This window comes from Echiichthys vipera (assembly GCF_963691815.1).
Source record: "Echiichthys vipera genome assembly, chromosome: 12".
NCBI classification, from domain to species: Eukaryota; Metazoa; Chordata; class Actinopteri; order Perciformes; family Trachinidae; genus Echiichthys; species Echiichthys vipera.
This window is the reverse complement of record NC_139837.1, coordinates 18,421,622-18,439,020: the sequence shown is the minus strand read 5'-3', so window position 1 is coordinate 18,439,020 and position 17,399 is coordinate 18,421,622. Positions and strand designations below refer to the sequence as shown.

The 17,399-nt window shown below is 39.0% G+C and overlaps 1 protein-coding gene across 1 annotated transcript; it reads right to left on the bottom strand.

Moving 5' to 3' along the window:
* Positions 1–459: 459 nt before the first annotated feature.
* On the bottom strand, positions 460–12,114 carry erich1 (glutamate rich 1). Its single transcript, XM_083924511.1, has 8 exons — positions 11,845–12,114; positions 10,792–10,932; positions 10,482–10,628; positions 8,195–8,611; positions 7,281–7,475; positions 5,243–5,357; positions 2,135–2,174; positions 460–905 (listed from the first exon to the last, which is right to left on the bottom strand). The coding sequence occupies exons 1-6, from the start codon at positions 11,861–11,863 to the stop codon at positions 5,257–5,259; spliced, it is 1,020 nt and encodes a 339-aa protein (XP_083780637.1). The 5' UTR covers positions 11,864–12,114; the 3' UTR covers positions 460–905; positions 2,135–2,174; positions 5,243–5,256.
* Positions 12,115–17,399: the final 5,285 nt, after the last annotated feature.

Here is a 17,399-nt window from a genome sequence, read left to right as displayed (position 1 = left end):
GAGAGAGAGAGAGAGAGAGAGAGAGAGAGAGAGAGAGAGAGAGAGAGAGAGAGAGAGAGAGAGAGAGAGAGAGAGAGAGAGAGAGAGAGAGAGAGAGAGAGAGAGAGAGAGAGAGAGAGAGAGAGAGAGAGAGAGAGAGAGAACCATCTGTCTACAGAGGGGCACTGCCAAGCGTCAGTCCCTTTTTATGCCAGGCCCCAAAGACACACAATGTTTCCTAATTAAACATTTTAGCTCCTTCAAGCTCGTTCAGCAGCAGTATCTGAGAAGTTTCATCATCATTATGTACTCATCGAATCATTTATATTGCTTCGTGCCCTCTCATTGCATTAAAGACTCTCAATATTAATGAGTAACTGATACAATGCAAGAGTGTTGAAACTATTTTTACATGTGTTGCACTACTTTCAGAATTCATTATTACTAAAAGACATTCAACTTCCTGTGAACATACAGGTTGAGGTCAAATATCCACACTTGCACATCATCAGAGAGCACATGGGCCACACTGGGGGCCAGCATAGCTACAATCTTACTCATGCATAAGTGTAGTTACTGGAGCACAACCATGATGTTGGCCGATCTATATTCAACCTAGCATCAAAAGGTTATTATTTTACGGGAACCTTCTGGCCCACAAAGGAGGGAGGTGGGATCTCCTGGCAGGCACCGGCCAAGCGATTAACATCCAAGAAGGGGGTCCTATGGGCTGCTGTGCCCACCATGCTGGCATCGGTGTGTGAGCCAACCCACTGCAGCACACGGGCAGAGGGCCGGTGGTAGAGGGCCAACTGCCTGGAGCCGTATCCACACATCCCGATCCCCACGGCCCCCAGCAGCATAGCAATGCCGGGCATGGACCTCTCAGCTGGAGGCGTCACAGACATATTATGGTAAGCCTGGGTCTGAAAGGGGAGAACAGTGGAGGGTGAAATGGGAACAGAGGAATGTTGGATTTCCTTTGTATTGTGTGCGTAAGTACAAGATGTATATGCATGGATGCAGCTCTATTTTAGGTCAATACAACACAAGAGGACAACAAGGAGGACAACAAGCACCTCAGCACCAAAACATTTGTCTGCATCCAATGACTGAGTGTCAATATGTTCACCTCACCCCCTGCCTCATCGAATCCTCCCGGCAATCCCACAGAGATTAAAAACGAATTTACCAAATTGTAGTTCGTCTCTTTTGAAAAACAAAGGCGACATGGGCAATTTCCTCAGTAGGCCCTTGACAATTATAGAGGGTATAGAGGAGCAAATAATATAAACCTCATAGTTTCAAATGGAACTGTGTCACAGACAGTTAAGAAGCCATTCCTGTAGCTAACTCACCCGGTTCCCATTTAAATTTACAATGCAATGGACTGTCACAGGCTTGGATTTCTCCATTGTTGGTGATAAACACCACCGAAAAAGGTGCTTGTGTTCTGTGAGCTAAAATGGAAGGCATACTGGAACTGAAGCCTGGAACAACCTCATATTTATGGATGTTATGTTTATGATATAATATTACTCTAGTTCATCGTCTTGTCACAACAATCTGTTGGGACACTCAACTGAATAAATGGCTGCATAATGTCTGCATAAGGCTTAGTGAAACCAACTTGCGGTATGCACTGACTAAGTCTATAAACATCTGTAGGTACCCATAAAACTAGAACCTTGCAAACACTTTTTTACATCAGTGGCTGCTCTCAGTACTGTCAAAGCTATTTCATTTCCCCCTTCCTTCTACTCCTTGAGGACCACCAGTAGAGACAGGGCATGCCAAGCACCGTATAATCTAGACTTCAAACCAAGACATTGAGGGGGTTTTCTGCCTCTTTGTTTTGAAGGTTTTGAATCAAAACAAATTGTTTGATGCAGAACACTTCTGCTTCGAAGATCACTGGCAAGCAACGTCCTGTGATGCAGCACTTTTAAGTTCCTGCTGTTCGGCAGAATAGGCAGATTTAATGTCACTGTACATCTAAGAGCTCATCAAATGTTCTGCAGGCAGTTACAGTATTTTCTTAACTCAATCTCTTGTTCACTTCTGTGACAATGTGGAAAGATCCAAACCAGAGTTACTTTATTTTACGAATGAAACAACTGATCTCATAAAAACCTGCCACACTGCTCACACTCACCTGCAGCAGCCTGATGTAGCCCGGAGTCAGCCTTGGGACTCTGAAAAACATTTTGGAACGTTACCAGATGCTCTCCTCCTGTTAAATCAGGAAGGAATTAAAGGCCAGATAACACTTGGCTCTTTCTTTTCTCAAGCTCCTCTTCCTGGACTCCCAGGACGGGAAACCCACTGTCCGGGCGTACGCTTAGACACTACAACACTTCAACCTGCGCTCAGATATCTGATGTTGCACAGCCTGCTCAGCCCTTATAATGTCTCCTTCCTGTCTTTACATAAGAGGCAGTCTGCAGGTGGTGTGTCTAAGGGGATTACAGGAGCTGGCACAAAGAGACAAAGAAGCCGGTCTAAACAGAAGGAAGGCTGAATGGGGTGTAGGGCTGGGGGATACTTAAATATTACACCGACTTTTAGTGGTTGTATTGTTCTAGAGAATTCTGTTGGGGAAATTAATGCCTTCAAGCATTGAAGTAAACTGTAATTAAAACAAACAGTTTAATTTTAATTGCATGCAGATATTTTACACATTATGATGAATATATATAAATTATTTCTATTAATAATGTGATTACCACCCAATCATAATAGAGTGCATTCATCTATGTTCATGGTGAATGTGTGTGTAGAATGACAGGATAATAGCATGATTTTGATGCCGTTTGACATCAAAACAAAGTGAAACATGATGAATGAGGTGTTTTTAGTTATAGATTGTATGATACATTAGCATCAAGTGTAACTGCTTTCTGACTTCAGCAGTTCTTTTAATGGATTTATACAGAAGGCCCAAACCATTTGAAGTCAGAGTCACTAGAACCCATTTAAATCTGCCAAGTGGGTTGATTTGGATGCTTTTCTGTTGATGTTGAGAATGACTTCTCTTACCATGTCAGCAAATTTCTTTAAGGTTTAATATCTTTCCTGGCCTAGGGGTACTCGACTCAGAGTGAGGTCTTATAATGAGGTAGCTGTGCTGATAACTTCTCTCTCGCTGAATGAGAGGAATTCTCTCCAGTGAGAGCAGCCAACAATGACCTTCTTCTCATCTCTGGTAATAGGACCAAATTCTGCCTCCCAGCTCATGCATCAATGAATACTCTCGAACTCTGCCATTTAATGCTGCTCTCTGGGTTTTATACACACAATGAAACTGTTTAGAATTTAAAGTTCTATAGGAGAAAAAACTAAAAGCACTGGTGACTTCAAATCAAAGATTCTCTACATCGCGTTTCAGGCTCTGAAAGTTTAGTGAATGTGGATGGATGAAAAGTTATATGTGCATAATTTATTTGTATTTTCTTTTTAGAAATATTAGATATTAACATAGCTAACGGCCACATTTTGTATTACAAAACTCTTTTTTTTCTGAGGTGTTTACAAACGATAGTTAACGTTAGCCTAACTGTGTTACCAGGTCTTGTGAGACTTTGTTGCTTAGACAGAAAAAGGTCTCAAACAAAGTTATTTTTCACCTGATCTGTCTGAAAAATGCCATTTTAGTGTGATAATGTTCTGGAGATTCGTGGCTTGGGAAAAATGGGTCCAATAGTTACTATGGATATGCTGCAAGAAATGACATTTTTGTAGGCACACCCGGAAGTTAGCATCACCCTGGGTTCCCTTGAAAAAAGGTTAGAACTGCAGATTCAGGTGATCATTCTCGTTAGTTTCATCACGAAGAGTAATCCTTCACATTATCATTTGATACCTTGTCTTATAAAAAAATATGGACACTTTGAGGGATAACCAAAGTTATTCATCCTGCAGGGGACATGACTGTGTCAATCCTTAAGTTGATATATTTTACTGGATATGTGGAAACATGTGCCTACTGGTGGTCCTAGAGGAAATGTCAGGGGATCACCAGAGTCATTACGATTCATGCTTTGGGCACTGTGAATATCTGTATTAAATTCCATGGCAACCTATCAAACAGTTACTGAGATATTTCGGTCTGGACCAAAGTGGAGGATCGAACAACAGGCAGACTGACATCCATAGAGCCTCACAGCTTGCATATCTAAAAAAAGTGCAATTAAAAGCCACTAATGATCCCCTTTATATTAATGTTATATAAGCATGTCAGGCAATGTGCTCTTTGCCCTTATTTATTCCTCTAGCTAATGTCTGCAGAACAAGCCCCTGAGCTTCCATCAGCACCTGGTGCATCCAACCGTGACTAGAGGCCACAGATGGCTGCCCTCATGCTAATTGTTCAGCAGTACAATTCTACACATACACACTTAAAAGCTGTGTGTTTCAGTATAACCTGCTGGTGTCTACTGGTGCATTCCTTCTATACTGTTCCCTCTAGAGCTGGTACAGACAACTCTCACTCAGGTCATCACAATGGCACTGTCAAGCCGGGATTATTCTCTGCCCTTTTCCTGAACTTATCCCCTGGCATTGAGTCATGTAAACATGTATCAGACTAGATTATCTGAGCTGTAGACAGGTATGGTGAGCTGACGCGGAAGGTTAAGTTACTGACTCCCCAGGTGGTACTGCTTCCCAAGAACATAATGTGTTGCTATAATAGTTAGATAAGGGTAACAAGTGTGTGTGGGGATCAAGTAATGGTATTAATGATTCCTATGTATCATCAGTATCGCCTCTCTGAAGACCATGTGCAGTTAGGTGAAACAGCCAATTTGAAAAGGCATGTGGAATAACAACCTGGTCAGAAATTGATTTGGGGGAATGTATTGTAGATATTTCAGGAGCTATTAGGTTAACTGGCTGGGTTTAAATGTCATCACATCTGCAGAAAATGCTGGAGCTCCAGCAGAGCTGACATTTGCCATTCTGGCAATTGAAAGGTGAAGAGAGGAGGACGGATGTTATGTTAATATCAGTTAAGATAAGTAACAGCTTGGTCGATAATGACACCTTCAAGCTTACTCATGGTGGGCAGAAGGATTAACTGGCTTTGTATTATTCTTGTGCAGTGTACAAGGCATGACAATGGATTAGACAAAGGCAAAGATGAAATGGACAAATATTTAATAATAACAAAATAACTTATGCAGAATCACATGAAGTCAAACATTGTGAAAAGCAGTATATGAGTAGAAAATTCCAAGAACATTCTGAAGTGAGTCTCTGTTACCGTGACTCAATCTCTCATGGGTTTGTTGTAGAAAGCCCTGTCTTCTGCTCTCCTTGCATGGCAAGAATGTCTGTGATCCAGTACTGGAACAGGGAAACCACTGCAGTGGTTTCCTCTACAACACAAAGAGAAAAAGAGTACATTTCAGTTACAGCTGACAATGCACTGCCAGAGGAACAGTCAGTGTTTTCACCAAAGAGACTTAGTTGCGGTTGTATTTTCTGCATAATAAATCAAAATCCCCAGTCAATTTTCAAATGTACTTACTACCTCTCATGTACACAGTCAACCTAACACTCTGGCTCCCACCCAAGATGGAATCTTTATTTTATTTATTCTGAAGAAGTTATTACTATTATCATTCATAGAGGAACTCCAGGGTGCAGAAAAATATGTTTAAAGGAAATCAACTTTAAACCTGCCCCAGCAGTCAACTCATTGCCACTGCAAGGGCAGATAGAGTGAGGAGATTTGGAACTTTAAAGGCACATCTCTCTACAAGTACACATATTTGCTCCTGTGTGACTGTGGATGAGGGGTCTGTTAAAATACAGAAAGCTGCATTCACAAGGTGGATGTTAATCAACGACAAGAAATTATTAAAATCTTTCTTACGGTAGCGATTCATAAATGTGAAGTCAACAAGAATGTGTTTTTGCCTAAAATGCTAACATAGCCTAAGTGGGACATATTTTGATAATCTTTCAGGGTCATACTTGTATTTCAGGTTTGTACTAGAACATGTTTACATGCTTTAATGTTCAAAAAACACATTATTTTTACTCATCCTAGTCCAATTAGTTACTATTTCTGGGTCTTTGGCATCTGAGCATTTGGTGGTCACTGTAGCAGGGGAATGACTGTAAGCGGCACTTTCTTCCTATATTAATCTTCCGATGTTAGAGTTGTGATATCACAACCATACGGAAGTCCTGACAGCTCGTTTGAAGGCACAGTTTCTGAATACAGGCTGTTTGCAATTCTTTCTCTGTGGATTGAGCTTTTTGATACTTTCACAGTATTTATAGAACACCTTGAACTGCTTTACAATTAAAAAAAGACATGGAAATCTTACTTTTTTACAATATGGGACCTTAATGTTCAGAACATCTTTACAAACTAAAAAGATTCATTCCCAAGGAGCTCTGCTCTGATACAATCTGTTGGTGGAGTTGAATTTAAAAACAGAGAATAAAAGCATGATGATCATACGATTATACAATATGAGGCAGGTAAGGAGTGGGGTTATAAAAGCTTTCAGGCAGCTGTGGAGCAGGTGCATGGAGTGGATAGGCCGACTGAGACAGACTATAATGTGGGCTCTGCTTGTGAGAGAGAGAGCGAACAGTTTTGTACATGGTGTTGTCTTGGAGACGGGGAAAGGCAGAGGCAACACTGATACGCAAGTGGCCTGAATCTCCTGGCTGCTCTCTCTCTCACTCTACTTCTCCCTCTCTTTACCACACATACACACTTGTGCATGTGATCGCTACAAAGTCCCTGCTGATCCTATTATGCAGCCAGATAGCAAATGCACAAACACACATGCACAGGTGAAAACGTGTCTGGAGAATCATGAGTTGTTTTGGCTGTTGATAGAGTTAAGGTAAGATAAGCAAGTTGAAACATGTTAGTTACCTCATAGTGGAGGTCGCCTGTGTGTGAGGCGTAATATGGACAAGACCTGTCCTAGTATTGCAAATTAAGGACATGTACGTTCAAGTAAAGGCTGATGAAGGCAAGTAAGGGCAGGTATACGAAGGCAAACAATACATATTAATGTAAGGGTGAGTAGAGTAGAAGGCAAGCCCAGACAGACAGAGGCATGTATTAACATGCAGTGGCAGGTCAATAAAGTGCCGGAGTGGATCCCAGCAAGAAGAGGCCAGTAAGGACTGGGATGAGTGCATGACACGAGCGTTGAGCAGCATTAAGTACAAAGATCCCATCTTTTTCATGTGATGTAACCTGTCATGATTTTCCATAACTAAACCCTCTTTAAATTAGATGTTTTATGACTGATCGATGCATCACTGACCTGCAGACATAGCAGAAGAGTTATTGATCTCCTCCAGGGCCTTTTTCAGTTTGTCTGTCTCTTGCTGCTGAACAAAGGCCTTGAGACTGTAGAGGTGCTTCAGGACAGAGGTGGGCTTGCCTCCACTAGCTATGCTGCTCAGAAGGTCATCCACTGTCCCAGACTGGAGGGAAAGCTTGTCTACGCGCGTCGAGGCTGGGGGAGCAAGGAAGAAGTGAAAGGTGGTCTTTTAATTAAAGGCATGAACATATCATTTTCTATTTCTTATATATCTCTGGATTTTGTTTCATCAGTCTGCTGCAAACAATCTCCACATTAAGAGTTATTTATTTTATTTAATATCTGAAGCATTGTAACATATATTATAGTGGGTTGTCTTGGTTTCATTTTTAAAAAGAAATGCTAATAAATCAGAGCTGTTTTCAATGATTACTAGTCTCTACTCAGACATAGATACATCTGGAAACTAAAACAAGCTCACAGTCTTAGGTTTCTCCATCTAGTTCATTCTAATGGCACTGCAATTTAAGCTAATTACACTTTCATCAAATTATTGCTGCTACATTTAAAAAAAACAACCGTTCTGTTTAGTACATGCTGGCTTTGTTGCATCATGTCTCAGAAAAGCAGAGATGTGCTGTGACAGAAGTGCATTGAATTCTTCATTAACTTGTTTTCAGGATTTGGCAGAATTTCATTGTGTTTGCAAACTTCATCCCAGAAAGCCATCATCAGAGCATCTAATATAAATATATAATAAATATATACTATATATATATATATAGTATATATTTATTTTTTCCTTGGCAGGGTGTTCATTTTCCAAATATTAAATGAGCACAAGATCTAGCAATGGCACAAAGAACATTAGCTGATCCAAAAAAAAAAAAAACAGTGCTCTGCTCAATACTTACAATCTGACATATAGAGTTCCAGTGTTGTCCTTAGGAAGTCTGACACCTCAACAGCTCTTCTCTCATTCTTCTCCTCCTCCTCCTCCTCCTCCTCCTCTTCCTCTGCCTCCTGCTCCTCATCTTTTCGGTATGTGAACTCCAGAGCAGCGGCCCGGGGCATCAGACCCATGGAAAGCAGCTTCTCTTTGTGCCGTTTCTTCTTCAGCTTCCTCTTCTTATTCTTGCTAATGTGTTCTCCTCCCTCATCCACAGGTGTCGGACTGTGACCTGTAGCGGCCTCACTTGTTGGAGCTGCTCCATCTTTACCAGAATCTTGGTGGAGGGTTGGTTTCCTTTTCTTTCTCCTCCTTTTTCTCATAATTTCTTCTTTCTCTTTATCTCCGTCTAGTTCTTCATTGCTATCATGGATGCTCCCCTCTGTGGGCAACAAGATCAGAAAGTCTTGATGAGTTAAAAAAAAAAAAAAAACTGTTAGCAGTTTTATGCCTCCGCCAACAAGTCAACGAGTTGCAGTTTTCATCCATGTCTGTCCAGACATCACACACATCTTCAACCTTGCAGCACAGAAGATCTACACAATCACCACAGTACGTACAATCTGACGCAGGCACGCACACACACACACACACAACCTGAGGTCAGTTCTATTTTGGTTTGCAGTTTGAAAAGTGTCCTTTGCTGTCGTGTTCGGTTTATTTTCAGGTAAATCAGTATTAAAACTCTCTATTTTTATGTCTTATTAATTCAATCTACAATTTAAAGAGGAGATATTATGGTCATTTTCAGGTTCATACTTGTATTTTGAATTCCTACTAGAACATGTTTACATGGCTTTAATATTCAAACAATGACTACAGCTTAACAGTGGGCCCATACAGAAATGGCACTCTCTCTCCACCTCGCAACAACTCCCCTCTGCTTAACAACTCAAGAGGCATTGAGAGGTCAAAGAAACCAGCTCCCATCAAATTCTTAGTGACCCATTCATACTACTGAGCAGTGAACTGGCTTGCAGCTAGAACATACTGCAGCTGAGACAAGGATAATGCAGCGACCAATACTGAGAAGCAATTCAGGACAGAGCCACTGCTCAGTTTAGTCTATCATGGATTGTAGTGACAACAAACAAAAACCACGTACAGGACTTGTCTATATGGGAATCAATGAAGCAAAAGCTAAGAAATAACTTGAACTTGCTGTCCTTTTGTTACTTGTGTGATAGGCCATTTGCGCAGCACTGTACTGTTTGCTGCAGTCATGGGAGTGCACTGAGTTGCATCTTTCCCAGAGCATGTACAAGTATGAAATATTCATGATGATTTTTTATCAATTCTTTCCTTTTGCAGTAGATAAAAAGTGAACCAAAGCATCTCACATCAATATGATGCTCGGCAAAGGGGGACGGAGAATTCTTTCAAGCGGATTGCGATAAACACAAAAAATTGGTAGTCCAATAAAGGGGAAACTTAACCTCATCATTTATTCTAGTGGGCACCTTTAGAAGCTGCACTGTCTCAGCCACAGAGCAGCTACAATTGCTGTCAACTATTAAATGAATCGATAATCGATTCATAATTGAGTATTTATGTATTGTTTTTAATTCCAAATTCTCTGATTCCATCTTCTCAAATGTGAATATTGTCTGGTTTATTTAGTCCTCTATGACCATGAACTGAATACCTGTGAGTTATGGAAAAAACAAGACATTTGAGGATGTCACATTGGGCTTTGAAAAAACACAGATCAACATTTTTAAACAATTAATTGATTAATCGAGAAAATAATCGACAGATTAATCATTGATGAAAATAAGCATTAGCCGTAGCCGTGCTCAGCCACAAAAACTCTTCTTTTTCATTGAGGTAAAGCAGAAACCTGTCAGGTAAACGGAGGTCTGCATTAAGGATGATAGGTACAGAGACACATGTAATGAGCCAGGACTCTTATTACAGAAGAAGAGAAACTGCTGATGGAGCTCAGCCAAAATAAAGTCTCTAAATGGTGCATATCAACTGCAGCATGGGTAAGTTTACTCTGACAAACAACAAAAAGATCAAAGTAAAAATCACCCAGGCTCAAATACCATCTGCGTTGCATTCAAGTTCTCCTTAGTTCAGAAACACAATTGATAATCACTGTCTGTTTCCCTTATCTAGAGTGTCAGAGACAATCAAGAGTGACTTTAATACAAAAGAGAGCCAACCATGAGAAACCTAATGCAGTAAATCGCTCCTAGCTTTATGGTGCATAGCACAAGTCCATAAATGTAAGATTATTGTTGCCTTACCAGCTGGATCCTCTGCACTATTTATGTGTTCTAACTGGGGTAGTGTGATGGATTCCTTTGGATCTGTCTTGTAGCCTGCAGGAGGAGGTAGAACAGTATACATCCGCCTGCCTGAATTGGCTGCACTCTGTGTCATCTCTGCATCTCCTGAGACAGACATGGCAAATAAAGGAAAGTAATAAACTCCAATGGTAAAAGCAGCATGGTATGTTATTGTGTATATTTTTTAAAAAAGGAAAATATTTTTCTCCCAATAAATTGTACTTAGTGCTTTTGTGAAGTTAAACTGGTGAACTGAATGTGAACTCACCGATGACAGTGTCCTGTTGAGAGGCTTTTCTTTTCACATAGGGTTTTTTGGAGAGAGCGTCTACAATGCATGGTGGGCTGGGTTCTTTCTCCAGTTTGGGAACTGCAGGATAAAGTCTCTGGAGTACTTTTGATTGAAATACTAAGTGACACAAGAAAAAGGACAATCTTAGAGCTACCACAACCTGTTAGTCTGATACATTGTAAGTACCAAGTACCTGACTTCATATTTGTATGTGAGTAAGCAATAATCTAAACCAAGTAATCTTAAACCTCATGCCAAATATCTTCTGTTTAATTCTTATCAAATAAGGTGCATGTCTCATACAAATGTTTTGTTGATGTAGTAAAAAGGATGAAGTCAAAGAACAACTCAGCTTGACCAACAACCTCGACATTGGTGCTGTTTGATGAGGTATGTGCATGTTGCATAGCACTACTGCTATAATATAAATACAACTAATAATAACAATGACAATTATAATGGTAATACTATACTTCCCAAGGCACCAAGTTATAAAAGAAGCATCACTGATCTGATAAATATTGTTTAAATTATTAAATACACCAAAGAACCAAAAAAAAAACTTGGCAACAAGCTGTGAGATATCCCCAGAAGCCCTGTTTTTACAGGATCTTAGAATTAGAACTTCTTTATTGTCTTTGTTTATAGAACACAGTGTAGCGGCTTTCAATAATTAGCAATATCAATAGTCAAAACATAAAATACAATGTAAGAAACAAGATAAATATATACCCGAATACACAATGAGGTGTGGTGTTATTGTACAAATGGAGAAAGAGTAGACACATTACAATTACTTTGTATTGGACATCGGTATTGGAGCGATATGTGAAAACTGACTGTAGTAATAATCTGACAGTGGAGCACGTGTATTTGTTTACAACGTCCCTCCACTTAACGCGAGACTTAGGCCGCTAGCTACGGTAACGATCTAGTTGCAGAACGTTACAATCATATAACATACACTTATACACCTTTGAGTTTTCCCATGAGATTAATAATGCTGTAGAGGACACTTGTGCTGCTCACCTTCTTTCCTATGTGCCATATTGTCATATATCTGAGTGGACGCGAAGAGGACGGAAGCTTTAAAGTCACATCTGGCTAATGCTAATATGCTAGCTGAGTTAGCTACCCAGTCTGCTCGCTTTTAAAACGAGCTCGCTTCATAACAGAGGTTCAAAACGAGCCGTGTAATGCGCCGTGCTAAAGCAGCTGAATGAATGGCTAGAGTAAGCCATACTTTAAAAAGCTACGCTTGTCAAAGTGCGATAATAACACGACTCCTCTAGCTGCACTCTTCCCTCCCGGCAGGAGCTCATAGACTGGTAGGACTGCAGAGGAAACGCTCAGTTGGTCCAGGGGCGCCAGTTCACATTGAAACTAGCGTCAATTTAACGTAACCATCGTTGTCAGAAAAGACATACACTTTGCACATCACATATCAATATATTTTTTTAATCAGTAGAATCCATCCTTTTAATCGGCTTATGGAGCAGTGTTGTTCAGTTAATATGTAAAACCATGTCATTCTTTGGAAATGTTCAACCACTGTGTGTTTGACTAGAAAGACAGGGAGTTAAAGTGAAACAAATTGCTGCTGTGATATTAAATGTAAGACGAATTCAAATGTAATTCCTACTACTTCCAAATGATCTTAAGTCGCTTTCGCATGCGTGTCTCCGAGCCCAAATGATCAAGCCGACATTATTTTCAGGGCAGTTTACATTGCCAACTTTCTTTTCATCAAGTGTGGTGAGTGCGGTACATCATACTGGAGCTCCCCGTGTGTTTGAATCATGTAATAACAGCGGCTCGGGGCGTGCGCCAGCCATCCGTAGGACGAGGTGGAGGCGAGATGAGAATACTAAGCAGGGACCCCATGGCTCAGCATCAGCACTGGGCTGACTTAGGATTTGCGCACCCTCCAAACTTGGCTTGGGACCTCAGCATGTGAACGGGCTTTTGCAGGAGGAGGATCCACCTAGGATGTCAGCTCTGAAGAAGGTAAAGCCCCCCCTCGCTCTATTATGAATCGTTGAGCACATATTTAACTCCTAAAATATAACGTGCAGTATTCAAACATTGTATTTTTATCATCTCACAGTAAATGGGAATATGCATGCAGTAGTAGTGGGAAAAATGGGCGTGTTTAAGCAGTTTGGCTGAAAGATTATCTTAATTGGATATGGTAATCTGACTTTTGGACTATTGGCTTTTTCAGTATGATATTGGCTACTTGTAAAACCCTTCCATAATTATTTCAATTATATTAAATACAAAAATGCAGTTGTATTTAAATATGGACAGTCATAATAATAAACACACTATGATATTATTTCTGGATACTTTTGCATGCACATGAATTTGGTTCACCACTTCTCTGATCTGCCTCATGAATGTCATTCCTGCATCACATTTATGCCTGAGGAGGATGCTTGGATGAGGAGTATTTCAGGCAGAAAAAAGGCGCTCTTAGTACAAGAACAACTTCTCAACTGGATGTCATGTCAGCTTTGATCTCCCCCAGACTCCTGTTGTGCACTGTCATGTAGTAATGTATGTACCTTGCCGACTGTACTCTCTGTGGGTGTGTGAGCTTCACTGACTGTATCTGATAGAGCAAGCCAGCGCTGGCAATACTGAATGAGAGTGGAACTCCATACAGCTTAACAAAAGACGGCTTTGGATGAGCTGTAGGTTTTGTCAGAATCAAGGAACTACACTGACTTGTGTAAACATGTTGCGTAATGCCTTGCAGTGAACTAGGCAATGCACAGCAGCATATGCACAATTTCTGAGAGCCTTCCGATTGATTAGGCAGTGAGACTTGTAATCCTGTAAATGGTAAATTATTACTGGTGTAGGAATCAAGCCTCTTTTGTTGTCGGGTGGAGCGGTGGTGCAAGGCTAAAAAAAAGTTAACTGCCGGATTGTGTGAGAATCATCATCACTGTCAGTTGTACACATCAAGTTGTTTAAGATTCTGTGCAGTTGCAAGTATTTAATGTGTCGGCTCTAATAGATTCCCATGATTGAGTGACACAAATAGAAGGGAAGTAGTGTAGAATGCCTGCTTCAGCACTGCTGCCGAATCCACAGCAAATACACAGATCGCACTTCTCGACACACAACGAGTGACAAAGTGCTGGCTGCCAGCATTCACAAAGTCAGACATCATAATCACAGAGGTGCTAAAAATAGGAGACCATGTTCATTGCAATTCTTTAGAAGTTCAACGGAGTTATTGCTGTACGCCCTTGCAGCTCGAAGTTTTACCAAGACGCTCCTCGATGTTGTACTCCTACCCTTCTCAATAATACAAAAAGTCTTTATTTTTAGACAGTAGTGGTCAGCCAGCCTTTCTTCAATGACACACGGCTGCTTGGTTGAATCGTTGATGTATAAGTGAAGGGCTTTTTCACTCACTAGTCCGGTAAACTAAGTGTTCACTGCACAGCAGTTCATACATGGAAACTGCATTTTCTGCCATCGTAACAAGCAGGTTTTATTTCTGGTCCTAAAAAAGTGTCCTATGTTCATTCATTATGCAGGTGGCCAGAAGTGCTATAGAGCAGTGGCGGTGGCAGCAAGCAGTTAGTAGCAAATGTAATTACTTTTAAATCAATGGAGGAGGATAATTGACAGTATCTTTGTGTGTGCTGATTTGTGTGTATACATTGCCTGGGTGTGCCTGTGCAATATACATATATAGCTTGTGTATACCTAAAATTATATATACTATTATACTGAAGAACAGTTTAATGTTAAGGTAAAAATGGATGGAGCAATATCCATAATATATTTCAACAGCAGAAGCCTAAATTCAAATTCCTCAAAGATCCAAGAGTGTTTACATCAAATTGAACAAAAACTAAAAGTAATAGCGATCTCTGAGTCTTGGCTCATTGATGATCAGGCTCCGATGTTTAAAACAGAGGGATATGAGATGCTTTTTATGAGCAGAAATAAAAGAAAGGGAGGGGGAGTTGCTCTGTACATTGACACAAATTATAAAAAAGCAGACTTGTGAGTAATACAGTATGTCACTTGTCATAGACAAAGTTATGGATGGATTATGGAAATATGATTATAAGCTTTGTGTATAGAACTCTGGGTTCTTGTATTGAAACATTCAAGAAGGCATTAGTGGGGCTGTATGACAGTATAAACAGTAGGAAAATGTGTTTTGTTTGTGGAGACTTTAACATAGATCTACTGAACCCACATGAACACATTACAACAACAGAATTCATTAACGTTTACATCCCTCCATTAAACGACCAAGTAGAATTACAACACATAGTGCTACATTAATTGACACTATATTTACCAATGTCATTGATTGAAAAATATCAAGTGGACTTCTTAGGACGTAAGGAATAATATGCAAGTTAACAAACTAATTAGACATAAAAACACAATGTGCAATCAACGCTTTTAAAGAAGACCTAATGAAACAACACTGGAATTAGGTTTATGTTGAAGATGTAGATGATGCCTATTACACATTTTTGTACATTACAACAACTCTTCATGACAAAAAATGTCCTTTCATAAGGAAATTGGTGAAACAAAAATATGCTAAAAAACCATGGTTAACAAAAGGCATACAGAAAGCATGCAAGAAAAGAACAAAAGAAGCACAGCTAGCATATAAGTTAAACAAACATAAACTGACCATCATTATGAGAAACATCAAAAGAGATTATTTTAGTAAATCATTGGAAAATAACAGAAACAATATAGAAATTACATGGAAAATATTAAATGAAATAGTTAGAAATTAGGTCAGAGGGCCAGGTTACCCAACCTACTTTTTGACAAAGAATAATGCAACAATTAATGATAAGGAGCAGATCGCAAATTAATTTAATGACTTTTTTGTAAATGTTGGTCCCAACTAAAGAAATTATAAAGACTGGTAGCAAAAGTAATGAAGAAAGAAAATCAAGTAAGGCAAATAAGCAATATATGTTCATAAGGGGGAACAGATGAAAAATAAATTATTGATACAGGTAAATCATTTAAAAGTAAGAAGTCAACAGACTGGAATGACATGGATATGTCTTTAGTCAAACACATTATTGAGTGTATTGGGAAACCACTGGTATATATTTGCAGTGTGTCTCTTCAAACAGGCCTATTTACTAGTAAAATGGAAATTGCTAAAGTTATAGACATGCACTCTCAAATTATAGGCCCATTTCTTTGCTATCACATGTTTCCAAAATATTGAAAATATTTTTTTATACAAGATTAAATGACTTTGTTACAAAACACAAAGTATTAAATTGTCAGCAATATGGGTTTAGAACCAATAGGACAACCACACACAGTTATAGAGTTGAATAGAGTGCAATAGAAAATAAAGATTATACAGTGGGGGTATTTTTTTGGATCTTAAAAAAGCATTTGATACTGTTGACCATGGCCTATTATTTTACAAATTTCAAAGATACACAGGCGCACTGTTTCATATTTTCAAGAGTCTCTATATTGTGTACACTTTGTTTAGTTGGTGCTCAATAAAACATATTTGAAAAAGATATGGTATTGGAGGGGTATCTCACTCTTGGTTAAGTAACTATTTTGAGAAAAGACAACAATATGTTGCAGGTTACATGTTGGTTGCCCCATGGCTCAGTGATGGGTCCATTACTGTTTCTCCTATACATTAATGATATATGTGAGGTTTCCAAAGTATTAAAACGGATATTATTTGCTGATGATACAAATATATTCTGTTCTGGTGAGAATCTGAGGCAACTTTTGGATACAATAGAAAATGAATTGGTTTTATTCTAATAAACCGACGCTTAATTTAAGTAAAACAAAATGTATTATATTTGGTAATCGTTTATCAAATTCACTGAGTAAACTTATGATAAACAAAGTTGAAATAGAAAGGGTGTCGGTCATCATTATCAAGAGTGATAATAGACAATAAATTGGTAGCCCCATATAACTTATATCAAAAACAAGATTTCCAAGTCAATTGCAATACTATTTAAAGTAAAAGATTTGTTAAATGTAAAGTCGTTATATAGTCTGTATTGTTCCCTTGTACTTCCATACATTACCTAATGTGTGGAAGTATGGGGAAACACATACAAAACAAATACCAATTCAATATGTATGCTTCAAAAGAGAGCCATATGAAACGTAAAGAAAACCACCTACAGAGAACCAACAAACCCTTTTTTTATTGATCTAAAGATTCTAAAATAAACTAAAAATTCTGAAATAACTAAAAACATTACAAATCATGTACAAAGCAAAAAAACACAGATTACTTAAAAGTATCCTAGAATTGTTTACAATAAAAGAATACCAGCATGATTTAAGAAAACAATTGTAGGTTTATTAAATGTTTAGTGAGGACCAATGCAAAATATCATTGTATGTCAGTTAAAGGAGTAAATTTATGCACTGCGGATTTAAAGAAAGTAGAACACTGAGTAAGTTTTCACAACGGTTTAAAAATAATATACTGAAACAATATGAAAATGGTTGAGCAGAAAGGAAGTAATGAAAAAAAAGTAAAGGATAAGCTGTGTTTGTTTTGATTGTAATTGTGCAAT

Coding starts and splice junctions, on each gene's coding strand:
- erich1 (XM_083924511.1), bottom strand. Junction 8,612..10,481: donor TAGTGCAGAGGATCCAGCTG/GTAAGGCAACAA, acceptor TGTTGCCCACAG/AGGGGAGCATCCATGATAGC. Junction 7,476..8,194: donor GGAACTCTATATGTCAGATT/GTAAGTATTGAG, acceptor TTGCTCCCCCAG/CCTCGACGCGCGTAGACAAG.